This window comes from Borostomias antarcticus (assembly GCF_949987555.1).
Source record: "Borostomias antarcticus genome assembly, chromosome: 17".
Classification (NCBI taxonomy): domain Eukaryota; kingdom Metazoa; phylum Chordata; class Actinopteri; order Stomiiformes; family Stomiidae; genus Borostomias; species Borostomias antarcticus.
Window position 1 is genome coordinate 12,206,032 of NC_140250.1, and position 26,320 is coordinate 12,232,351.

At 50.4% G+C, this 26,320-nt stretch overlaps 2 protein-coding genes across 2 annotated transcripts in view; one reads left to right on the forward strand and one right to left on the reverse strand.

The window, feature by feature from the left end:
• Positions 1 to 17,579, forward strand: part of LOC311320154 (slit homolog 1 protein-like) — a gene marked incomplete at its 3' end in the record, with an annotated part of 115,800 nt that extends 98,221 nt beyond the window's left edge. The window contains exons 21-37 of the mRNA XM_084451843.1: positions 56 to 188; positions 1,954 to 2,022; positions 3,089 to 3,160; positions 3,850 to 3,921; positions 7,552 to 7,623; positions 9,240 to 9,403; positions 9,588 to 9,712; positions 10,059 to 10,156; positions 10,275 to 10,414; positions 10,672 to 10,765; positions 11,623 to 11,760; positions 11,936 to 12,164; positions 12,853 to 12,983; positions 13,993 to 14,147; positions 15,835 to 16,132; positions 16,764 to 16,975; positions 17,341 to 17,579. Of these exons, the coding sequence (XP_084307969.1) occupies positions 56 to 188; positions 1,954 to 2,022; positions 3,089 to 3,160; positions 3,850 to 3,921; positions 7,552 to 7,623; positions 9,240 to 9,403; positions 9,588 to 9,712; positions 10,059 to 10,156; positions 10,275 to 10,414; positions 10,672 to 10,765; positions 11,623 to 11,760; positions 11,936 to 12,164; positions 12,853 to 12,983; positions 13,993 to 14,147; positions 15,835 to 16,132; positions 16,764 to 16,975; positions 17,341 to 17,579 (2,441 nt within the window). The remainder of the gene's footprint in view (positions 1 to 55; positions 189 to 1,953; positions 2,023 to 3,088; positions 3,161 to 3,849; positions 3,922 to 7,551; positions 7,624 to 9,239; positions 9,404 to 9,587; positions 9,713 to 10,058; positions 10,157 to 10,274; positions 10,415 to 10,671; positions 10,766 to 11,622; positions 11,761 to 11,935; positions 12,165 to 12,852; positions 12,984 to 13,992; positions 14,148 to 15,834; positions 16,133 to 16,763; positions 16,976 to 17,340) is intronic.
• A 3,505-nt stretch (positions 17,580 to 21,084) lies between these two features.
• Positions 21,085 to 25,854, reverse strand: LOC311320036 (uncharacterized protein). The gene has a single exon (XM_084451685.1). The coding sequence runs from the start codon at positions 25,178 to 25,180 to the stop codon at positions 23,264 to 23,266; it is 1,917 nt and encodes a 638-aa protein (XP_084307811.1). The 5' UTR covers positions 25,181 to 25,854; the 3' UTR covers positions 21,085 to 23,263.
• Between the last annotated feature and the right edge of the window lie 466 nt (positions 25,855 to 26,320).

Here is a 26,320-nt window from a genome sequence, read left to right on the forward strand (position 1 = left end):
CTCTCACACCTCTCCCTCTCCCTCCTCTCCCTCCACTCCCTCTCTCCTCCCCCAGGTCATGATGAGTCTAGCTGTGTTCCCCGGCCCCAGTGTCCCAGCGAGTGCACCTGCCTGGAGACGGTGGTGCGCTGCAGCAACAAGCACCTCGGCGCGCTGCCCAAAGGCATCCCCAGGAACATCACCGAGCTGTGAGTTCCGCCTCGCCGCCGCACTCCGCCCTGCACGGACTCAATATTCAGGATGAATGCTCGGTGGCGTTTCCTAGACCTCTGACCTCTGACCCCTGTCTCCACATCTCAGTTGGCTAAGCAGAACAGTCAGACACTCTGGCGGGAGGGAGACACAGATGCAGCGAGAGAGAAACAGAGTTAGTGAGAGAGAGGGAGAGAGAAATAGAGAAAGAGAGAAATAGAGAGAGATAGAGAAAGAGAGACAGAGAAAGACAGAGAGAGAGAAAGAGAGACAGAGAGAGAGAGTCAATAAACCCTGCAGTTATTCCTTCACACACATTCCTCATCTCCCAGCACCCAGTAGCCCTCAGGGTCAGCTCTGAAGTCACTCGCCCCACTGAAGCCAAGTTTCTGTGTGTGTGTGTGTGTGTGTGTGTATGTGTGTGTGTGTGTGTTTGTGTGGGGCTGTCCATGAGAGGACATTTTAATAGGCAGGTTTCAATGGAAAAGGGAAGGATAGTTCGAGAACATCCCTGCATTTCTGGAAGGGGTTCACACACACACACACACACACACACACACACACACACACACACACACACACACACACACAGACACACACACACACACACGCACACAGCCTGGGGCCTGTCATTGTCCTAACAGGTGTGACCAGGTGTGTGTGCTTTCATGTGTTGATTCTAGAGAGTCTGCTCCCCTAACAACACCCTCATTATCCTACTGTCCTCCACATGCACACACACACACACACACACACACACACACACACACACACACACACACACACACACACACACACACACACACTGTCATAACATACTAATACATCCCTGTCCCCAGACCCATGCAGTTTTAAACAGCAGTGGGCATTAACCCTACGGGCATTCTCTCTCTCTCTCTCTCTCTCTCTCTCTTTCCTTCTCTCTCTGTCCTTCTCTCTCTCTCTCTTTCCTTCCTTGTCTCTCTTTCCTCCCTTCTCTCTCTCTTTCCTTCCTTCTCTCTCTCTCCATTCATTCCCCCTTCCTCCATCTCTCCTCTCCCTCCTCATCTCTCCTCTTCCTCCTCATCTCTCCTCTCCCTCCTCATCTCTCCTCTTCCTCCTCATCTCTCCTCTTCCTCCTCATCTCTCCTCTTCCCTATTCTTGTGTCCTCTGTACCTCCTTCCACTCCTTTCTCTCTCACCCCCCCTTCTCTCTCTCTCTCTCTCTCTCTCTCAGTGACAGTATGTCTCACCCCCCCCTCTCTCTCTCTCTCTCTCTCTCAGTGACAGTATGTCTCACCCCCCCCCTCTCTCTCTCTCAGTGACAGTATGTCTCACCCCCCCTCTCTCTTTCTCTCTCTCTCTCTCTCTCTGACAGTATGTCTCAACCCCCCCCTCTCTCTCTATCTCTCTCTCTCTTTCTCTCTCTCTCTCTCTGACAGTATGTCTCACCCCCCCCCTCTCTCTCTCTCTCAGTGACAGTATGTCTCACCCACCCTCTCTCTCTCAGTGACAGTATGTCTCACCCCCCCCCCCCTCTCTCTCTCTCTCCTTCTCTCTCTCTCTCCCTCTCTCTCTCTGACAGTATGTCTCAGATGGGTGTTAGGGGCTGGGGTCAGGCTTGTCAGGTGACCTCTGGGACTGTATTAGAGGCTTCCCAGCTAGTATCCAGTCTTGGCATGTCACACCTCGGATGTACAGTAGTCGCTACACGCACGCACACACGCACGCACACACACACACACACACACACAAAGTACTAAAGCGCTTGTTTTTTCTCAGGTATCTGGATGGGAATCAGTTTAGCATGGTGCCAAAAGAGTTGTCAACCTTCAAATACCTGCAGCTGGTGTAAGTCTCAACCTGTCTCAGTCTACAGATTACATCTAGTCTTTCCAGATGCTTGTTCTACACAGGCTGGTTTCTCATTCACTCTCTGGCTGCCAATATGTTACACAAAACCACTGGCGCTATCGTCAAAGGCTCAGGCAGTATCAACATTTTGGAATTTCTGTGCCACCTAAAGGTGCGCTTGCCAGGATCGGGCAAAGTTTGCCTCAAAGTACGTGGAGATGTTCACGGGAGGCAAAGCTCATCTGTTCTTCCTGCCAGAGGAGGAGCAGGGAGCAAACAGTTTTTCACAGGGAGTGCATGAAAATATATAAATAGCCTACACTTATTAAATGTGAAACGTCCTTGAGAATGTTTGCTTTGGGCCCGGTGACAATGCACTGCTGTTATGATTTCCAAAAATATCCAATTAATCTGTCAACGGCCAACAGTGCGATAGAGAGATTTGCTTGGCTGAAAATGGATTTCAGATGTTTGGAGAGATCTGTCCTCAGAAACAATAGTCTACTGTCCTCAGAAAAATCATTTTGCGTCTGGTCTCATTTGTCAACGATGTCCAGTTGGCTAAATAGTGGCTTATAGCCTACCAGTTGACATTGTTAGAATTTTCTATTAATTAGCCTACAAGCCAATCACATCACTAGCCAACGACACGAAACAACAATTCATAGTGGCTAGTACTTTATTCACATAGGCTAGAAAACATACAGAATACAACCACATCTGTCTCCTACAAATGAATGTTATTAAGTACTGAGAGCCATGCACCTCTATCTCCTCCCAAGTAACATTTCATCTAAATATTCGTCTCTATTTGGAGCTGGGATGGAACCGGGGGACCGTGTGATCCCCAGCCGGACGCTCTCTCCCCTGCGCCGCTCCATATCACTCCAGCCCTTCGCTGGACGCTCCACTGACCTCCACATGCTGCTCGCCACAAAATGAATTGACCCTCTTCAGGGTCTCTGTCTCTTCCGTTGTCGTACTGCAGTATATCTAGTCTAGTCTCTTTGCACACGTCGTTTGCAGGTTGGCGTGATGATCGAACGCTGTGTTTCTCTTCCAGGGACCTGAGTAACAACAAGATCAACTCCCTGACCAACTCCTCCTTTGCCAACATGAGCCAGCTCACCACCCTGTAAGCACACTTACCCTACCTGATACCCCTACACCTACCTGATACCCCTACACCTACCTGATACCCCTACCCGTACCTCTACCCCTACCCGGTACCCTTACCCCTACCTCTACCCCTACCCCTACCCCTACCCCTACCCCTACCCCTACCCCTACCCCTACCCCTACCCCTACCCCTACCCGGTACCCCTACCCCTACCCCTACCCCTACCCCTACCCCTACCCCTACCCCTACCTCTACCCCTACCCGTACCCGTACCCCTACCCGTACCTGGTACCCCTACCCCTACCCCTACCTCTACCCCTACCCCTACCCGGTACCCCTACCCCTACCTCTACCCCTACCCCTACCTGGTACCCCTACCCCTACCCCTACCTGGTACCCCTACCCCTACCTCTACCCCTACCCGGTACCCCTACCCCTACCTCTACCTCTACCCCTACCCCTACCCGGTACCCCTACCTCTACCCCTACCCCTACCTGGTACCCCTACCCCTACCTGGTACCCCTACCTCTACCTGTACCCGTACCCCTAAACGGTATATCATTGCCTTCTACAATGTTCTAACTTCGTTGATGAGGTTTACTCCCACTCTGTTGCCTTGTATATTATCCTGTAATGTTCAGGTGCTCTGATGACAGCTGTAAGATGATGTTGACTATGTTGTTGATGTTGTTGTTTATTCCAGGATCCTGAGTTATAATTCCCTGCGTTGCATCCCTAGTCTGGCTTTCATTGGACTACGCTCTCTCCGACTACTGTGAGCTCCTTACACATCTTTCTGTGTGTGTGTGTGTGTGTGTGCGTGTGCATGCTTGTGTGTGTGTGTGCGTGTGCATACTTGTGTGTGTGTGTGTGTGTGTGTGTGTGTGTGCGTGTGCGCGTGTGCGTGTGTGTGTGTGAGTATGTGCGTGTGTGTGCGTGCGTGTGTGTCTGGGGCCAGGGGAGAGCAGATGCTGAGAATCTCAGAGTGATCCCGGGGAGCACAAACACACACACACACACACACACACACACACTCAGTCTCAGATACACACACCTGGCCTACATTCCTCCATAGATGGAAATGATGGAGAACAGGTTTTAGTTCTGTCTTCTCAGGGTGTAATTTGGGGTTCTTGGTTCTTGTGCGCCTGTGTTCAGCTGTCTGCTCTAACCTCCGTCTTCACACTGAAAACGGCCTGCAAACCGCTCAACCTCCTCCCTGGACTCACACAGCATCAGTAGCGGCGTTTTGACGCTACGCAGCGCCCGGCCGCGTTCTCTCGCTGACCCCCGGACGCCGGTGTCTGCTGAATTACTGCGACGGCGAGCGTAAACGCTCCGGACAGTCTGATGATTACAGCGCGACCCGCGGCCCAAAGACATGGCAGCCGGTGGGCTCGGACGCTAACTCAAACACACAGCAGGGTTATGGGAAAGAGAGAGCAGGGGAGACCAGGCCAAGTGTGCGCGTACGTGCGTGCGTGTGTGCGCGTGTGTGTTTTCTCTCCAGGTCCTCGTCTTGTTTTGTCTGTGTAGGAGCAGACTGATCAACCTTCCATTTCATTTGAATTTTTTACTACTGACAACAAAGCTGGAACAAAGCCTCTCTTTTAACGGCCCGGTACGGTTCTGCAGTCATTAGGCTGCCCCCCCCCCCACCCACCCCGCAGACCACCCCCCCCCCCCTTCCATCTTCATTAGTATAATGCCGTATTCCTGTTCTGGACAGAGGGGCTTTGATCTTTTAATGAAGCAGCGTCTGTCATCCCTGTTACAGCTCACTGGCGCGCCGTATAAGTCTGCTACGTCTCCCCTCCGCCAGTTCACAGACGCCCTCCTACGCGCCCGCGTGCACGCCACAACGCCCGCACGCATGCCACAACGCCCGCGTGCACGCCACAACGCCCGCACGCACGCCACAACGCCCGCGTGCACGCCACAACGCCCGCACGCACGCCACAACGCCCGCACGCTCGCCACAATGCCTGCATGAACGCCACAACGCCCACACGCACGCCACAACACCCGCACGCATGCCACAACGCCCGCACGCACACCACAACGCCCGCACGCACGCTGCAACGCCCACACGCACGCTGCAAACGCTGCACACGCTACACGCACCGACGCTTGGCAGTAGACGCATGCACGCACACACCAGCCCCTCCTCTGTGTGTGTGTGTGTGTGTGTGTGTGTGTGTGTGCGCGTATGTGTGTGTGTGTGCGTATGTGTGTGTGTGTGTGTGTGTGTGCGTATGTGTGTGTGTGTGTGTGTGTGTGTGTGGACCACCCTATTGTCCCAGCAGAACAGGAGTCTTAATGAATGTGAAAACTTTCATGTCTTTACTGCAGCTCTGATCAATGAAACCTAATGAATGTTAGATGAGCCACCGAGTTTCTCCTGAGTGGAGAGAGAGAGGGAGAATGAGAAAGAGAGAGAGAGAGAGAGAGAGGGAGAAAGAGAAAGAGAGAGAGAGAGAGAGGGAGAGAGAGGGAGAAAGAGAGAGAGAGGGAGAATGAGAAAGAGAGAGGGAGAGGGAGAGAGGGAGAATGAGAGAGAGAGAGAGAGAGAGGGAGAATGATAAAGAGAGAGAGAGAGAGAGGGGGAGTCGACTATGAGACCAGTTTAATAGCTTTAACTTTAAGACTCTAAAGGGGGGGGTCAGGGTTCAAAGTTGGCGGGAAGGAGACTTCACAGAGACCACAGTGAGGTGTCAAAACCCTTCAGAGAGAAGCACGTGCACACACACGCACGCGCACACACACACACACACACACACACACACACACACACACTGAGGTGCCAAAGCCTTTATAAAGCGGCACCTTTGGCTTTACAGACCAGTAAAGAGGGGAGGGATCATTAACGCGTTCTGCTTCAAACAGACCAGGGGTCTGGGCCTGCCCATGGATGTGGTTTGGGGAGTGTGTGTGCGTACGTGTGTGTGTGAGCATTATGTATGTGTGTGAGCGTGTTTGTATGAGTGTGTGTGTGTGTGTGTGTGTGTGTGTGATGGCTGTGGTTACATTAATAAGCTGCTAATTGGCCTGCTGGGTGTTAGGTGTGAGAGGAGTGTGTGGCGAGACAGACAGCGCCAGGGCGTGGGGATGAGGGGAAGAAAGTGAAATGAAAGAAAAGAGAGTGAGTGAGCGAAAGAGAGAAAGACACACAGGGAGTGAAGTGTAAGGAAAGAGGGTGTGTGAGAAACACAGAGAAAAGATCAATATTGTAGCAAGAGAGAGAGAGAGAGAGAGAGAGATGCGAGATCAGTACCATTGTGAGTAAGGATCATGTTTCCTCCTGGAGACTCCCTGGCTCCTCTCTCTCCCTCTCCCTCTCTCTCTCTCTCTCTCTCTCTCCCTCTCCCCCTCCCCCCCCTCTCTCTCTCTCTCTCTCTCTCTCTCTCTCTCTGCCTGGCACACTGCTGCTGGCCAGCTGCCCACCCCCAACCTCTTCCCTGCCCAAACATGCCCCCAGACTACACATACTACAGCATGTCCAATAGGCTACTGTCCATCCACACTCACCTGCCCAGTACTGCCCTTTATGAGCCTAGGTGAGCAGGAACCAGACATGGGGAGATGTGTGGTAGATGACTGGTACAGCCGTTCACTCAGAACAACTGTTACCCAATCTGCTACTGAGAGACAAGGAAGCAAACATGCTTGGCACAGGGAAGACACGCTCAAACACACACTCACACACACCCACACCCACACCCACACACACACACACACACACACACACACACACACACACACACACACACACACACACACACACCACCAGGGTTGGCCCAGTCTTAGTAACTCTACACTAGACTCGCTGGATAAGATAAGGTGTTTGTATGTATATATATATGTGTGTGTGTGTGTGTGTGTGTGTGTTTGAGTGTGTCTTCCTTGTGCTAAGCATGTTTGCTCCCTTGTCTCTCAGTAGCAGATTGGTTAACAGTGGCCAGTAATGGTGAATGGTGTGTAGCTGCACCTCCCCCCCCTCTCCCCCCCACACCCAGAGACAACCACTTCTACTGTTATTAACATACTGCATCAAACATGATGTCTAGAAACGCACACACTGCCATGGATACATGCACATACACACACCCACCCCGCCCCCCCAGGTCGAAAAGAACAGATGTAGATTTCCCTCCTGATCTCTCAACCTCATGATCAGATACACTTCTTTTTTGTTTGTTTGCTTCTACGGACTGTTTGGTTGCCAAGACGACCCCCTGACGCAGCCTACCTTCCAGTCAGGGGTCCCGCGCAGAGCGAGAGGCGATGTTATCTTGGCTGGGCTCTGACCCAGCTGCCCCGGGGCTCGCTGACTGGTAGGGGTGGGTCCGGGTCGGGGGGCCGGACTGATGATGCTCCTCTCTAAACTCTTTATCTCCATGCCCAGGTCTCTCCATGGCAACGACATCTCCGAGCTTCCGGACGGCATCTTCAGTGATGTGGCTTCTCTGTCCCACCTGTGAGTACATAACCAACATGCACAGGCACACACACGCATGCACGCACGCACGCACACACACATCAAAACCAGTCAACTCAAACATAGTGGCAAACTGATACCCTTTACGTGCTCCTACCACCCATGCTCTACAGTCTATTCACAACACACACACACACACACACACACACGCACACACACACACACACACACACACGCAGTACACACACACAAGCCCACACACGCGCTCATCTGGTCTGGTTGTGTGTGAGCCAGGGGGAGCATGGCTCACAGAAGCCCATCTATGGTGCTCTTTGCTGGGCTTCACACACACACACACACACACACACACACACACACACACACACACACACACACACACACAGACCCCCCCCCCCGACACACAGTCATGTGATCACATCAACACACACAGACCCCTGTCTCCTCTCTCTGTGACATCTCCAAAACACACACACACACACACACACACACACACGCACACACACACACACAAACATACTCGCTCACGTACACTCACACCCACTCTCAGGTTGATCAACATTCTCTTGCTTTTTGAGGGGGTTCTGTGTTTGTTTGTGTTTGAGTTAATGGGTGTTTACATGCATCCTTGATGTGTGTGTGTGCGCGCGTGCTTGCGTGTGTTTATACATTATGTATGCATACTGCCGTTGTGTGTTAAAAATAAGCACATATACCTTGCTATTCTGGTACATTGTCACGTCATCCTCATCGTTCCGAAATCGATGGAACTATGGACATTAGGTCACTAGCAGGGCTTAGGGTGGGCCGTGCCTGTGTGTGTGTGTGTGTGTGTGTTACCGGGGGGAGTCAAGGCTAGGGGAGAGAGGCAGGGGGAGGAGAGGAGAGGAGGAGGCCTGCGTTGGGCAGTCATTGGTTCACAGCCACAGTGGCTCAAGTGGCTCTGGCGTTAGCAGATGTCAGAGACGGGCCGGAAAGACGAGCCTGTGTTCCTCAGTAATGGAACAGCATCGATTCGGGGGGCTGTGGGCCGGGGGGAGGGAGGGGCATTGATTCTATGCTGCCATGAAAGGATTGGTGAAGTGCTCCTTCTGTCAGCACAATCTCTCTCTCTCTCTCTCTCTCTCTCTCTCCCCCTCTCTCTCTCTCTCTCTCTCTCCCTCCCTGGTTCTAGATTTCATTCAGATATATCGATAGAGAGTGAAGGGTGGGCTTTTATTTCCAATCCATCTCAATGTTTCACTCTGTGAAGCTGTGAAATGTTAGGAGACATACTGTGAGTTCGGCTGAGGCTCACCTCTAGTCTATCTGAGGGCCGAGAGAGACACCTACTGGTGAGAGATTATACTACATCTGATTTAGAGTTACGGTGGTTGAGTGACGCAATAATGTATGATGTTCGCCGACGCCATGACTGTCTTCCACCCTTCCATCTTGATCCTTGACCACTGCCTTTTACCCCCATCTTTCTCTCCCTCTCTCCCTCCCCCTCCTCTCTCTGTCTCTCTCTTTCTCTCTATCTCCCCCTTTCTCTGCTGCCCCCTCTCCCTCCACCACCTCTCTCTCTCTCTCTCCACCCATGACCCCCCCCCCTCCTCTCTCTCTCTCTCCCCCTCCCCTCTCTCCTCCTCCCCCAGGGCGATCGGTGCCAACCCCCTGTACTGTGACTGTCGCCTGCGCTGGCTGTCCGACTGGGTGAAGACCGGGTACAAGGAGCCTGGCATCGCCCGTTGCGCCGGCCCCCCGGGCATGGAGGGAAAACTTCTGCTCACCACGCCCGCCAAGAAGTTTGAGTGCCACGGTAAGAGAGGGAGGGAGGGAGGGAGGGAGGGAGGGAGGGAGGGAGGGAGGGAGGGAGGGAGGGAGGGAGGGAGGGAGGGAGGGAGGGAGGGATGGATGGATGGAGGGGCGGACTGGGAGAATTGGCTGGAGGGATAGCGTTCTAGATGCTAAATGTGTGTGTTTGTGTGTGTGCGTGTGTGTAGGTGAGGTGGACAACGCGGTGCTGGCCAAGTGTAACCCCTGCCTGTCCAATCCGTGCGCGAACCAGGGCATCTGTCACAGCGACCTGGCGGAGATCTACCGCTGCAGCTGCCCTGCGGGGTTCAAGGTGAGCGACCCTGAACGCCCGGGAACGCCCGGGAGACCGAGGTTCAGATCCCTGAGAACGGAGGTGTTCTCATCTTATAGGGCACTGTGCCCAGAGGTTTACCCACCTGCAGTGTACTCCCCAAGTCAAGATTTAGAGTACAAGTCTCCCTCTCCCTCTCTTCTTCCCTCTCCTTCTCTCTCCCTCCCTCTCCCTCTCTCTCCCTCCCTCCCCCTCTCTCCCTCCCCCCTCTCTCTCTCCTTCCCTCTCCCTCCCTCCCCCTCTCTCCCTCCCCCCTCTCTCTCTCCTTCCCTCTCTTTCTCTCTCTTCCTCCCTCTCTCTCCTCTCTCTCTCTCTCTCTGAGCAGGGCAGGAGTTGTGAGACGGCTCTGAACGCGTGTGTCAGCAGCCCGTGTGCCAACGGGGGCACCTGCCAACTCAGCCTGACAGAGGAGGGGGTGTTCAGGTGGGCGTCGCCGTCACCCACGGCCCGATTGGCTGCTTTCATCTCTATTGTTAGATCTCACTTGACTTCACATGTTACATCCATCATCACAATGTTCATGATCTATGTGTTCTCCCAGCTGTTCGTGCCCCCTGGGCTTCGCGGGTCCGGTCTGCCAGACCAACATAGACGACTGTGAGGACAACGACTGTGAAAACGGAGCCAGCTGTGTAGACGGAGTCAACAACTACACCTGTCTGTGTCCCCCCTACTTCACAGGTACAGCAACACACGCGCACACACACACACACACGCACACACACACACACACACACACACACACACTTGTACGCAAACTTTAGCGATACCATGTTACCTGTCTGTGACTACTCTAAATATCTCTCTCTGGCTCCAACCCCCCCCCCCCCCCTCTATCCCTCTATCCTTCCCTCTCTCCCTCCTTCCCTGCCTCCCTCTCTCCCTCCCTCCCTCTCTCCCTCCCTCCCTCCCTCCCTCCCTCTCTCTGCCTCCTCCAGGGGAGATGTGTGAGGAGATGGAGGATGTGTGTGCTCCAGGACGGAGCCCCTGTCAACACCAGGCCACCTGCCTCATCACCTCCACCGGGCCCAAGTATGTGTGTGTGTGTGTGTGTGTGTGTGTGTGTGTGTGTGTGTGTGTGTGTGTGTGTGTGTGTGTGTGTGTGCGTGTGCGTGTGCGTGTGCGTTTGTGTGTGCGTGGTGGAAAATTCGGTGGAGAATCTGCCCCTGTCTATGCAAATAAACCTCATTCCAATTCACAAAGATCTGTGCTAATTACCACACGCAATTATAGTGAAACTCTGCATGTTTGGTCGTAGGTCTAATGATGAGGGCCGATCTATTTGTATTTTTGGTCACAAAGGTGGAATTCAACAACTTTTTTTGTTGCAGTGACAGCAAAGTATATCATGAGAAATAATGTGTGATTATGGCCCTTCTTCCATCAACATGATCATTCGCTCAAACTAGATGCGCATGTAAAAGTTACTGCGACATGGTTGATGGAAAAAATAATGACATTAACTGAATGGCGTTTTTGATGCGCTCATTTAATATGCTCGCTAGTGGTGAATTAGTGAGAGTTAATTCACTTGAAAATGTTATGGAAAAAGGGCTTATGGACATGTCTGCCTTCATCTGCTCTGTGAGCCAACTGCACTCAGCTCAACACTGTATGGATGTGTTGCACTGGAACCTCATTCGCAATATCTTTTGGGAATAGGTCCTTCAGACAGAGCACATAGTGGGCGCAAATACTAACACAGTTTATGGTGCTATTAACTGAGTGTTGCTACAGATAAACAATGTATGGACATAGAGAAAGAGAGAAAGATAGCGAAGTGTATGCTGTATTCTAATGTGTGTGTGTGTGTGTGTATATATGTGTGTGTGTGCGTATGTATGTGTGTGTGTGTGTATTATATGTGTGTGTGTGTGTGTGTGTTGCAGGTGTGAGTGTTCTCCAGGCTATGTGGGGGATGACTGCAGCCTGGACTATGATGACTGTCAGGAGCATCGCTGTCAGAACGGAGCTCAGTGTGTGGATGAGCTGAACGGATACTCCTGCTCCTGTCCTGGAGGGTACAGGTGAGACACACACACGACAAACACACTCGCACGCACACACATACTGTATACACACACATATACACACACACACACACACACACACACACACACACACACACACAGTTACACTCTCTGCACTTTGCTTGATTTGCTCCACTCCAACCTCTCCCCCTCTCTCTCTCTCTCTCCACAGTGGTCAGCTGTGTGAGGCGCCCTCCTCCCCTCGCTCTCCCTGTGACCTGGCCGACTGCCAGAACGGCGCTCCCTGCGTGGAGCGGGCCGGCCGGGCCCTCTGCCAGTGTCTCCCCGGGTTCGGGGGCCCGCGGTGCGAGAAGCTGGTCAGCGTCAACTTCGTGGACAGAGACTCCTACCTGCTGCTCTCCGACCTGAAGAACTGGCCTCAGGCCAACATCACTCTGCAGGTAAACACCACACCTGTCAACTATCCAGATTTTTTACCGTTTCTCCTGCTGTACTCCCGAATTGTAATTTCTCTCACGAATCTCCCAATTTTAGAGTGAAGAACGAAGAAAGAAAAGTGAGAATGTGGGGGAATATTTGTTGTGAATCTGGCAACCTAAAGGCGGGGGGGGGGGGGCATATGCGCTCTAGCGTCACACCTCACAAGCCTGAAAACCATTTGTTGTTGTCCTCGACTCCTCGCTAAAATTTAAAATTCCCCAATCTTTTGTAAATTTGAGATGTTTATAAAATACAATTAATACATAATACAATACATAATACACATTATACATGTAATTTCACTTTCACATGTAATTTCACTTTCACATAGTAGGCAAGTTGTATTCATTCTATTAATATGTGGTGTAAGGTTATATACTGGTCGGTATTGGCGAATGAACTACCGTCAACAATGGTGTAGGAAGCTCCGCTAGGGTGTAGGAAGCCCTGCTAGGGTGTAGGAAGCCCCTCTAGGGTGTAGGAAGTCCCTCTAGGGTGTAGGAAGCCCCTCTAGGGTGTAGGAAGCTCCGCTAGGGTGCAGGAAGTCCCTCTAGGGTGTAGGAAGCCCCTCTAGGGTGTAGGAAGCTCCGCTAGGGTGCAGGAAGCCTAGACCGTCTAATGACCTCTATCCGCGGTTCCCGGTGGCAGGTGTCGACAGCGGAGGATAACGGGATCCTGCTGTATAACGGGGACAACGACCACATTGCCGTGGAGCTCTACCAAGGTCACGTGAAGGTCAGCTACGACCCGGGCAGCCAGCCGGGGCACGCCATCTACAGGTACGTCACAACATGGCCGTCGTACCAAGTGTCCATCGTGAATAAAGTTGGATGGATTGGTTGGTTGGTAGGTAGGTAGGTTGGTTGATGGGTGGTTGGTTGGTTGGCTGATGGGTGGTTGGTTGGTTTGTTTGTTGGGGTTGGTTGGTTGGTTTGTTGGGGTTGGTTGGTTGATTGGTTGGGGTTGGTTGGTTGATTGGTTGGGGTTGGTTGGTTGATTGGTTAGGGTTTGTTGGTTGGTTGATTGGTTAGGGTTGGTTGGTTGGTTGGTTAGGGTTGGTTGGTTGGTTGGTTGGTTAGGGTTGGTTGGTTGGTTGGTTAGGGTTGGTTGGTTGGTTGGGGTTGGTTGGTTGATTGGTTAGGGTTGGTTGGTTAGGGTTGGTTGGTTAGGGTTGGTTGGTTGGTTGGTTAGGGTTGGTTGGTTGGCTAGGGTTGGTTGGTTGGTTGGTTAGGGTTGGTTGGCTGGCTAGTTAGGGTTGGTTGGTTAGGGTTGGTTGGTTGGTTGGTTAGGCTTGGTTGGTTGGTTGGTTAGGGTTGGTTGGTTGGTTGGTTGGTTGGTTGGTTTGGTTGGTTGGTTAGTTAGGGTTGGTTGGTTAGGGTTGGTTGGTTAGGTTTGGTTGGTTGGTTGGTTAGGGTTGGTTGGTTGGTTGGTTGTTATCAATTTCAGAAACAGATTTATGTGTTTTGACAGTGTTATCCTCCTCTCTCTGTCACTGCTTATTCTCTCTGTCTTTAACACTCCCTCTCCACCTCCGTCTCCATCTCCCTCTTTCTCTCCACCTCCGTCTCCATCTCCCTCTTTCTCTCCACCTCCCTCTCCACCTCCCTCTCCATCTCCCTCTCCACCTCCCTCTCCATCTCCCTCTCCACCTCCCTCTTTCTCTCCACCTCCCTCTCCACCTCCCTCTTTCTCTCCACCTCCCTCTCCACCTCCCTCTTTCTCTCCACCTCCCTCTCCACCTCCCTCTCCATCTCCCTCTCCACCTCCCTCTCCCTCTCCTCCCTCCAGTACCGAGACCATCAATGATGGTCAGTTCCACACGGTGGAGCTGGTGACCTTCGACCAGATGATGAACCTCTCCATCGACGGGGGTCTGCCCACCACCATGGACAGCTTCGCCGCCGCCCGGCCCCTCAACGGCGAGGCACCGCTTTACGTGGGGGGTAGGGGCCCTCTCCAGAACACACCTCCCTCCTCTGCAGGCACTATGACTACTACACTACTGTCAATCACCACCACCAACACCACCTCGCTATGTCACCCCCCACCCCCCCACCAACTCATCAGAGACCAGACCCTGCAACCTTCCACCCCCCCGAACACCCCGAGCACTCCCATCCCCCCGAGCACCCCCATCCCCCCGAGCACCCCCATCCCACTGAACACCCCCATCCCCCTGCCTGGATCCACACATCCACCCACCAACACTGTGTTTGCTAGAGGCCTCATATACGGATACACGCCTGAGCACACACATATACATACGAGCTACCCCATGCACACAGTCACGCACGCACACACACACACACACACACACACACACACACACACACACACATGGATATAAACAGACACGCACCCAAGGGACCTAAAAGTGCAGGATAGCATGCACACACACATACACACACACACACACACACACACACACACGTAAAAAGGAATAACATATTGAACTAATGGAGAACACACTCCTACTCCACCTAGTCCCCAGAGCCCCCAAAGGTAAACACCACCCCCTCACTCTAGTGTGTGTTTAAACCCACTGTTTAAACCCACCTACCCTGCAGTATATTTCTTTAAATGTAACCTACCAGACACAGTCTCCACTTCCAAGTTCTGTTAACATGCTACTGGCATGCACCGTGTGGAAAACAAATACACCCATATTTGTTTGTATGTGAAACGTGAGTTCGCTCTTTAACCAGGCCAAGCCACTCCTGCGATCAAACGCTCGAAAGAGCTTACAGAATTTAGCATTTAATGATATCAGGATGGACTTCGGATTGGTCAGAGCTTGTGCAGTGTTGAATTGGTGTTGTGAGTTGATGTGATGTACTACAGAATGTGGACCATTTTGTCACCGGTTTCTGCGCTCATCTCCTCTCCTTTTCACTGTCCTCTGTTTCAAAGATCCAGTGCCTCACATGGTGCTACTGTACAAATTAATATCCATCTCTCCGATATGGTCTGCATCTGCAGAACTGGATTTAATTAAAATTATTTCTGACTGATATTAGAATATTGTGGGTGAGACTCGCCCATAAGCCTCCCTGCTACTATTTAATTAGGACTGAATATGAATCCAAACATGGAAATGTGTTGCAGCAGTTTTTAATATTTACCTAAATAAGATGCGTTATTCTCTCTGCTGACGCTCTCAGCACCATAGAGCCTTCGTCTCTTGGAAACAGACGTCCTCCTTCATTGAGACCATCTCTGTCCTGTGTTAGCTGTCTGTCTGTGACCCTGCGCCTCCCCCTCGCAATGCTAACCAACATCTCTCCTCCTCTCCTCTGCATCCTCCATCTTCCCTCTCCTCCACCTCCTCTGTCCTCCTCCTCCTCTTCCCCCTCTCCTCCTTCTACCCTCCTCCTCCTCTCTTCCTCCTACCCTCCTCCCTCCTTCTCCCCCTCCTCTCCTCCTTCTACCCTCCTCCTCCTCTCTTCCTCCTACCCTCCTCCCTCCTTCTCCCCCTCTTCTCCTCCTTCTACCCTCCTTCTCCACCTCCTCCTCCTCCACCACCTCTCCTCCTCCTACCCTCCTCCCTCCTCCTCCACCCCCTCCTCCTCCACCCCCTCCTCCTCCCCCTCTCCTCCTCCTCCTCCCCCTCTCCTCCTCCTCGTCTCTCAGGCATGCCGGTGGACGTCCACTCCGCCGCCTTCCGTCTGTGGCAGATCCAGAACGGCTCCAGTTTCCACGGCTGCATCCAGAACCTGTACATCAACAACGAGCTGCAGGACTTCACCAAGACCCAGATGAAGCCGGGCGTGGTGCCGGGATGTGAGCCCTGCCGGAAGATCTACTGTCTGCACGGCATCTGCCAGCCCGACGGCACCGAGGGGCCCGTCTGCCACTGCCAGCCCGGCTGGAGTGGACCGCACTGTGACCAGCCGGCCAGCCAGCCGGCCAACCCCTGCCTGGGCAGCAAGTAAGCAGACGAGCGGGACAGAGGCAGACAGAGGGACAGAGGCAGACAGAGGGACAGAGGCAGACGAGCGGGACAGAGGCAGACAGAGGGACAGAGGCAGACAGAGGGACAGAGGCAGACAGAGGGACAGAGGCACACAGAGGCACACAGAGGGACAGAGGCAGACAAGGGACAGAGGCAGACAGAGGCGCAGTCACACCAGCTGAGGTCCTCTTACACGTCTGAGCTGAGTAAATAGAATTCAGCTACGCTTAGTGTAGTTATAACACAACACTACTTCTACTCGTTGTTTTGGAGAAGACATTTGCAAAACTATTTGGGTGTCTAGACACCCAACCCCATCATACACAACATACTACTGTTAGTAGTAGCGATTCCTGGTGAGAAATTGCACTGTTGCAGCATCAAAAGACAACAGATTAACAATCCAGACTAAAATATAAAATTTACAATAGATACAAAATACACAAAAATCCAAATGTATGAGAATGAGAATAAAACAAGTGCATAACAGCAGGTAGGTGAGCATGGCTAGACCGACAGATAGACTCACATGCAGTTGCCTGTAAGCGTTCACTTAGTTCAAGCCGAATGCTGAATGGCTGACTGACTGGCCTGTGCCCTCTCCCAGGTGTGTTCATGGGAAGTGCATCCCCCTGGACAGCCAGTCCTACAGGTGTGAGTGCGCGGAGGGTTACCGCGGCGCCCTGTGCAACCAGCAGGGGGAGCTGTTCAACCCCTGCGGCCGCCTGGCCTGCAAGCACGGACGCTGCCAGATCTCGGAGGCGGGCGACGCCTACTGCCACTGCGAGAGCGGCTTCGCTGGGGAGCTCTGCGACGCCGGTACGACCGCTGTGCCCATTACTTTTCCTCTTCTTCTTCTCTGGGTTTTAATGACAGTCGGCGGCGTACTTTGATCATCGCAATATCGCCACCCACTGGACTGGAGTGAGGACTACAGACAGAGGAGATCCCCCCGTAGCTGAAATGTCTGTCAGTGATTGTAGCCGCAGCATGAATGTCTCAGCCCTGTGACCCTCCCTCCCCCTGTCTAGAGGCCGGAGGCGGAGTCCATACGCACGCACAGTACCAATGTCCCAGCCAGAATCAGAGGACATGCCAGTACCAATGTCCCAGCCAGAATCAGAGGACATGCCAGTACCAATGTCTCAGCCTTGTCCTTCCCTCCCCTCCCCCCCCCTCTCCAGAGTCTGAGTGTCGAGGGGAGCCCGTACGGGATTTCTACCAGGTCCAGCGCGGCTACGCCATCTGCCAGACCACCCGCATGGTCTCCTGGGTGGAATGCTCCGGCGCCTGCGACACGGGCGCCTGCTGTGCCAGCCAGCGGATGAAACGCCGGAAATACACCTTTGAGTGCAGCGACGGCACCTCCTTCAGCGAAGAGGTGGAGAAGACCGCCAAGTGTGGCTGCGCGGGCTGCATGTAGCGCGCCCCGCCCCCACGCCATGCCCGCGCCACGCCCGCCACTGCTGGCCGAAAGGGAGAGGTAGAGAGAGAAAGAGAGAGAGAGGGAGAACGAACCGGAAGAAGGAAAGAGAGAGAGGAAGAAAAAGAGAGAGTATAAAGAAATATATATAAAACCTCTATCTATATATTATGGACAACAATGTTTGTAAAATAGGACCTTTCCTTCCCGTCCAAGGGTGTGTGACCTACAGTAACACAAAAATAAACAACAACAACAACATGGACAGTCGACAACAACAACAACAAAAACAAAATTTTATCTACAACATTTTTCCAAGGCGGTCCAGAGATTTCCAGGTGTTGCATTGAGAGAAAGAGAGGCACCCCTCCTACCCCAACCCTACGGTGTGTGAAGTCGAATCCCTGTTGTCCATCCAGTAGACTAGGTCCTGGCCACCCTGGCACCATCTAGGCATCATCTCCGTTCCTCACCTCCTGTCCTGTGGGAGGTCAGAAACTTGGCAGCATCCAGCCTGGTGAGGTAGACTAGTGGAGAAGGAGAGAGGGGTGAGAAGATAGAGAGGACAGCAGGGCATAGTGGATTGGGCAGGCTAGTAGCTGAAGCTAGCTCAGCTGAGCTAGGAGAGGAAGGAGTTTGGACTAGGCTGCGCTAGCTTGGGGTGAGTTTAACTAAACTAGGCTGGGTTGGGCCATGCTAGGGTAGGCTAGGCTATGGTGATTTTTGCTGGGTTGGGCTTGGCTGGACTGTAGCTGAGTTGAGCTGACTCGGATGTCTGATAGTTGTGGTGACTCTACTCTACCCAGATACACACTTATCCTCTACACATACACACGCCATATGTTACCATGGGAAGGTCATATTTAGAGTGGCACATATAAAAGCAGAGAGGTTGGGGGTCAAAGTTCATGTGTTGTCAAAGTTCATGACCTGGTGCTGCAGTGCTCTGCTGAGGACAGATGGATGACCTTCTACAGACTCCATAATAAGACTGCACTGACTAGCAATGCTGAAAATTGGTCATTCTGCCCTTCAAATGTACATGGTCATACATATACAGCACATAAACTCACATACCTGGTCTTACATCGTTAGTTGCTAGGAGAGGGGATGTCCGTCGGTTGTCGGGAAAACTTTGTGAGGTCCTGTCCATCACCCCGGCAACCCTCACATCTGAAGCAATGTCCAGTGGTAAACAATCCCAGCATGCATTGCCTCAGGGTTAGGATGATTTGCATACGCCCTCCCCCTCGCTGCCTGCAGTATTAAAGCTTGTGCAAACTGTTGCATGTGTGGAGACAAGTTTGCCAATGGATATGTAGAGCTTTTTATTATTATTATTATTATCATCATCATGTTTATTACAAAACAAAAAGGTGCAGTTGTTTTTTTTGTTTTGTGTATGTCTAGTTTCAAATGTTTTTGCATTATGATTTTATTTTTGTTATTATTTGGTTTGTAACCTGTAACTCCTTTAGCCCTCTCTTTATACAGAAATGCCTAACAGATTCTAATATATATATTTGTATTTCATTTTGGTATAGTATTTTTATATGTTAAAGAGTAAATCTGTGTTTTCTGGAAGCTTTGGAACAGGCAGTATGGCATTCGATTGGTTCCCTAGGTCTCTGTTTGTTTATTTACTGTATTTCACTCGAACAAGCTAGTTTGTAATTGGCCAAAACAAGATATCTGAAGGTTGGCCTTTTTTTTGTATAGGAGGCAGTATTGATCTAGAGACATGTTTAATATTGTATATGTTGTCTTCCATGTGAATATTACATCTAATTCATTTGAAAGTCTATGTTCTTCTGTTTTTATCATTTTATTTATTTTATCTCAAGGCTTTTTCTGTAGTAATTAAAAAGGCATATGTGTCGCTGGTTTTAGAAAACAATGGAAAAAAAAGTTAAAATTAAAACTAGTGTAAAAAAAAAAAAAAAAAAAAAAGCTGTAAGGTATTTGTGACATCACTTAGCCAGTTCCAACAGTGTTTCCTCCATTTTGGCTCCGACACATTCCTCATTGGCTGCAGGGGCCACGGCAGGGCAGAGCTAATATTCAAAATGAGAGCTCCCTCATAAACATGAACTTCCCCTGTCATGAACCGCACCTCTGAATAGTGAGCCAGTTATCTTGATTGTTTTTTGTGTTGGTTCTGTTGAAGTGATACGTAGTTTTCGGGTAATTTTATTTGAGACATTTTCAGCCACAGAGAAATTATTCTATGGCTCATGATTCATGAAGAAGTGAAACAGTCATGTTCAACTAGAGGGATATTGGGTCAACTTGGTCCTACACAGATCTGGGGTCAGTGTTGAGGTACAGGATATGGAGATGATTAACTATGCTGGATCTGTGCTGTACAGGAGTTTTACTGGAAGGAGGCCCCCCAATAGAAATCACCAAAAACAACCTGTCATCTGCCAACATTCTGACTGGTTAAATATTACAATCTAGAATAGGTGTACAGGTTCTATTTACAAATAATTACAATAAAGTTAACCTGAATGTATAAATATGTATAGATAATTATGCCGTGCGCTTATTCATGAAGTGGTAACTTACAGCTGTTTAGAATAACCATGCCACATACACCCTCTCTTGTTCTAAACAATGGGAGAGCTGAAACACAACTTTGATTTAGTTCTCCCTGCCTGCCTGTGTAGCTGATCTCAGTTCAGTTGATAGTCTGCCCTCCCTATGCTTTGTAGAAGGGAGGACTGATTCTGGGTCAGTTCTAATGGGCAACACAGGAATTTCAATCTCATGGCTAGTCCTGCAGTGATGTATTCCCGTGTCTATCTCCTGTGTTCCATATACCTTCAGTGGCATCAGATAGTCCTGCTCAGTGTGACACTATTGAACTGTCAATCTAATCCTCTAGGTTTAGCCTCTTATATCCATATGGGTGCATTTCAATAGTGTAAAATGGCTTCCTCTCCCATGTCTCCTTTCCTCCATGCTGCACTGATGTGACCTGAACAGGTGACTTCCATTTCCTGGTTGAGATGCAGCCAGGAAACATGTCACATGTCATGTCACATGACCACAGTCTCATACCATCCAATAAGAACTGTACTCATGAATAAACATGTTATTGTAAAAGATGCAAAATATCACTGATGTATTGAACTGATGCATAAAAAAACAGAAAAACAAACCCTGGATGGGTTTCTACAGATGCGCTTCCGTTGCTTCTGTTCTGTGTGTCGCAGGATTGATGGTGGGGTTGAACCTGAAACTCCCAGTGATGCTGAATGTATGTAGTGCCACCGACAAAATGTTTACCAAACCTCCACTTTTCATTCAATAAACTTTAATGTGTGTGATTTTAACCTACGACCCCTTGTCTCCTACTTGGCTTGACTGAAGTGTGTGTGCGCGTGCGCATGGGTGTCAGTATCCTACTACAGGACAGTTGACCACTGAAGATAAAGAAAAAGACAAAACCTAAAATTCAAACATCTTTATATCAACTCCAGCAAAAATACAGTCACTAATGTAAAATATGTATATCATTCTTGGGATTAACACAAATAAATCCTTATTTCTTTTTCCAATATACAAAATCAAAAAACTATAAATATCAACGGCAAAGAATAAAACATGTTCAAGTCTGATATTTGGTGCTTTGCTTATTTTAGGTCTACTGAATGCGTTTGTATAAGGGGATCTTAAATATCGATAAAATCATGATTTATACTTTTGTTGCATTTTACTTATAAAGTGAAATGACCATCATAAAAATAACAATTGTAATTTTTTTTCCACTTTTGACAACACAAACGGAGGTCACTACTGCTGAAGAATGGAAGCTTCACACCATGAAAAGATTTCTGAAAATAAATGAAAATTAATGATAGTCAAACAGACACTGGGATACAGTACATGCTACTAACAGATCAGTTACAAAAACTTAAAAAGAAAAAGAGGAGAGGTTCACCAATAGGGCCACATCGTACAGTGAAGCGAAACCCTCAACTTTACTAGGAAGTGTCTCTTCTCATCCATCTACCTCACCAGATATCACGATCCGTGTTCTGAATACATCCATCTTAAGACATCCAATGTAATATCTGCACTTCCACCCTTCCTAGCCTCTGACCTCCTCAAACAGGTGACAGATAACCAAATTGATCAGTGATTAACACTTAATGACCAGTAATAGTTCCTTATTGATCAGTGATGAATGCTTATTTAGTAGGCCCACTTCTCTTAGGGAGGCAGTCATGTGCATGCATAGTTTCAGGGGGGGCATGGTTTAGATATCAGGGTTTATTTTCTGAAAGTACATACAGATATTTTTTTTCCTCATTCAAAAATAGTAATAGTTTAGGTGAACATTGGAGAGGGAGGGAGGGAGGGAGGGAGAGGGAGAGAGAGAGGGAGAGAGCGAGAGAGAGAGAGAGGGGGGGGGGGGCTGTTGCATTGCTGGGGTGATACAAGACAAGACTGTGGGGATTATCATATTCACATTAACAAGGCAGCCAAAGCATGCAATAGCTGGTAGCAAGTTCACACTGCAGGACAATATCAATCACTCGGCTTTAACAAGGTGTGAACTAAAAACAACAGTAGTACTACATAATGTAGGGTAACAATCTGTACATTGCAACTGAAAACTTTTGTAAAATTCCAAGATGCTAAAATGGAGCTTAACCATGTGTATTTCAACATAAAACACGGTCACAATATCAACAATAATAATGCTTACGTTCTGACAAGAAAAGGTCCTCAGAATCTAAATAGAAAACGGAGATGAATAGAAAACGATTCAGGAAAAACAACGTTTCTACTTTACACATTCAAAGTAAAGGATGTATGCAATGAAAATGGAGGCACGGGGAAGCAGGGGACAACTAACAACTGAGATTCACAGAGGGAAGGTTGTGCGTGTCGACTCGCTGCCTTTCTCCTTCGACAGTACTTGTACATGTGCAATAGCAAGAGAACTGAGGCTTCACCTTTAGCAACACACTTCTATTACTATACACTTGATAAATAAGGCACCTGATCACAAAAGTCACACAAAAACACACACACACACACACGCACGCACACACACACACGCACAGCTCTGACTGCGACAGGCTGGAGACAGCGAGGCGTATATTTCATAGGGCTGGAATACCAGCCAAGCTGACAATATTGCTACTGGATTTCGTTGTACTCTGTGCAATGACAATGGCATATAATCTGAATCTTATCTAAGAATTGTCAGATGCTGCTGAGAAACATTGTTTGAGTGAAATCGATAATCGTCTCTGTACAAAGACTGATGGAATAGCATTTGCATCATCTTCTATCTCCAGCCCTTGTAAGAGCTGTGATCTAGACACCCATCAGAAAAGACTGCTTCTCTGCAGCACTAAAACATTGGTTCACATGTAGCCCCCCTTCCAGCCAGTCACATACAGCAAACACACTCACTTTCAATACTTTAAATAGCTCCCTGTCACCAATTGCATTTTGCCTTTGAAGCTTAACAAAAGCCTTTTTTGCCCTACCTAAAAACAAAAAATAGCTTTTTCCTCCAATAGTTTTTTTTCCCCATCTCAGCCCGCAAAAAAGATAGTTTACAAACACAAGGAAGAACACACAACTAGTCCTTTCTAGAAAACAAAAAAACATCACTGGCTTGATAATTACAGTCTCTGTCTTTACAGAGACTTTACAGAGCTCTACTTTGCCAGGGACATCCTGGTGCGCTTGGCAGGAGTCTGTGGGGGCTCCTGGGCTCTCTTCATGGCAGACTTAGGAGTTCCCTTCTGAGTCTGAGCAGACTCCTCTGCTTTCTTTGTAGCGGACTTAGGGGTCCCACTTTCTGTCTGCGTTGGCTCATGGGCTTTCTTCATAGCAGATTGAGAAAAGCTTCCGCTCGTGACCTCCATCTTCCTCTGCGACCTGGTCAGCACCTGATCCGGCGTCCTTGCAGAGTCTGCTGCGCTGTCTGCACCTTTACCTACAGTGACTCTACTCTCAGTGACTCTACTTGACGTCTGTTTCTTAGCCTGTTTTTCTTTCGCACTAGCACCTACTTTAGTCTGTGGAGACTTTTCTACACCTATTCTGTCTTCAACCTGTTTTTTACTGGAATCAGTTTTAGCCACAGCAGCAAGGGCAGAAGGGCCTTTGGGTGATCTCGGAGTCACTGGCCTTTGAGGAGATCTCTGTGGTGATTCGGCATCTTTCCTTGTAAGATCCCTTAAGATTCTAATGCTGCTGGCTGTCTTAGCTACTCTCTCTTGCACTGCAGCTTTCCCTGTTCGTTTTCCACTAAGAGGTGGTCTCCCCCTCTCTCGTTTTGCTACAACGGGCTCCTTTGTTCGTTTATTAGCAGTCAGGCGGGGTTTCGGTCCCTTGGCAGCAGCCACTTTGGGTTTAGAGGTGGTAGTCTGTGGGGTGGTCAAGACTTTCACACTGGCAGCTTTCTGCCTTGGGGCATCTTTCATTTTCTTGGAGGTCTGCTGGACCTGCATTTTCTCCCGGATGTTGGTGTACTTCCTCAGGATCCTGGCACTTGCTGGATTTTTGGCCTTCACTGAGGCCTTCTGGGCCTCAGCTGTCTGGGCCTGGGTCTCGGCTGTGATGTAGGGCTTGGTGGAGATGCGTGTAGCTGTGGTCAGCTCTCTCTTCTCTTTCCCTTTAGACACAGTAACCTCCTGCTCCAGAGTTTTAGCGATGAGCTTTTGGCTCTTGGGGGTGCTCTTCACAGGGGAGGCGATGGCAAATTTCTTCAGGTGTTTCTTTAAGCGCTCGGCCTGCAAGCTGGGGAACACCCCCTGGGAGGTGCCTGGGAGGCCAGAGGAACTGTGGAAGCAGAGCTGCGTCTCCGAAGGAAGACGAGTGTTCACCTTCTTAACAATAACCAGAGACTTGGTCTCTGTAGACTCCATGAACCAGCAGCAGATACTTTTGAGGTCAAAGTCCTTCATGAAGAGCATCTGGACGGGAGAGTACCTCTGGTGCTCCAAAGACCTTGGCTTTCGTACCCTGCGCTTGCTCTTCCAGATGGCTGCCTGTCTGTCGGCCTTGTTCTTAGGTTTAGGAGCTGGCTGGCCCTCTTTATCCATCTGGACCCACCCTTTCTGCATCTTATCAAACTTGGTGTTCAGGTTGCTGATTAAGTGTTGGTGATCCTCACTGTTCAAAGCCTCCAAGAACTTGGAAGGAGTTGGAGTCGGGGGTTCCAGTCTGGGTGGGAGCAGAGGAAGAACTGAGCAGGAGGGTAAAGGAGAACCGGAAAGCTGAGGAGAAACTGGAGAAGAGACCCTGGCTGGAAGCTTCATTATCCTCTCCGGTTTCACCCTGATGGGAGACAACACCTCTCTCTGCTTTTCCGCTGTGACTGGAGCACTGTAGGAGGAGGGCGAGGCTAGCCTCTGGGACCTCAGAGCTGACTTCATGTTCTCCGCGGGTGACTGAGGGGCAGGGGTTGCCGGGGTAACAGAATGGCTACTGGCTACTTCGGTTTTACTACTCTCACTCCTCAGTGGCATTCTCCCTGGTCTGTCTGAACTGGGAGAACCAATGAAGTCTCCAGCTGGAGTTTGGTCATGAACAGAAGTTGCTGTGTCTGTGACTTTCTGCGATGTCATTTTGCTGGCCTCTCTGTCCTTCAGGAGGGTCCGTTTGCTTCTCTTTGCTTGCACCTCAGTCTTCACTACACATGGACCCTCTGCGAGAGTGGGAACCTCACTGGTAACCTGCTGTGTCTCAACCTTCTTAATCCCCTTTGCTACCCCTGATGACCTGAGCTTCTGTCTGGTCTGCAGGTTGCCTTCAACACCTGTCTTCTTATCTGTCTTGCTGGGTTTGATGTCAGGAGCTGGCTGAACCGTTTCCACTCTCAACTTCTCAGTATTCTGTTGGGACTGTTCAGGGGCTGGAAGGAGAGAGGAGCTAAGAGAGAGGGAAGGGGTGGAGGCTGGGAGGAGAGGTGAAGAGACATGGGGGGAAGGGGGGGAAACTGGGAGAGAAGGGGAAGAGACAGAGAGGGGAAGGGAGGAGGTGGGAAGGGTACTAGATGAGACAGGAAGCGGAGAGTATTCGACCGGGAGGGGAGTCGAGGATACCGGTAGGGGAGGGGAGGACAAAGGGAAGGGAGAAGGTGCAGTATGGAGGGGAGGCAGAGGCTTAGTGTGGAGAGGCAGAGACTGAGTACTAGGGGAAGGGAGGGAGGTGGAGGGGGCAAGGAGGGAGGAGGAGGCTACTGCGGGAATAGAGTACACAGAATCATTGGACTGGGGAGGTGAGATTGCTTCTCCAGCTAGCTTTAGTCTGGCTGATCTGAGGGGACGTTTGGATTCACAACCTTTCGAGGAACCAACTGGTTGTTCACAGACTGGGATTGGGAGACTTCCAGGGACTGAGGCAGGAAGAGTTCCAGGGACTGGTGCAGGAAGGGTTCCAGGGACTGGTGCAGGAAGAGCTCCAGGGACTGGGTCAGGAAGAGTTCCAGGGACTGGTGCAGGAAGAGTTCCTGGGACTGGGGCAGGAAGAGTTCCAGGGACTGGGGCAGGAAGAGTTCCAGGGACTGGTGCAAGAAGAGTTCCAGGGACTGGGTCAGGGGGAGTTCCAGGGACTGGGGCAGGAAGAGTTCCAGGGACTGGGGCAGGAAGAGTTCCAGGGAGCGGGGCAGGAAGAGTTTCAGAGACTGGGGTAGCAAGTGTTTCAGGGACTGGAACAGGAAGAGAATCACTGACTGGGACAGGAAGAGTTTCAGGGACTGGAGCAGG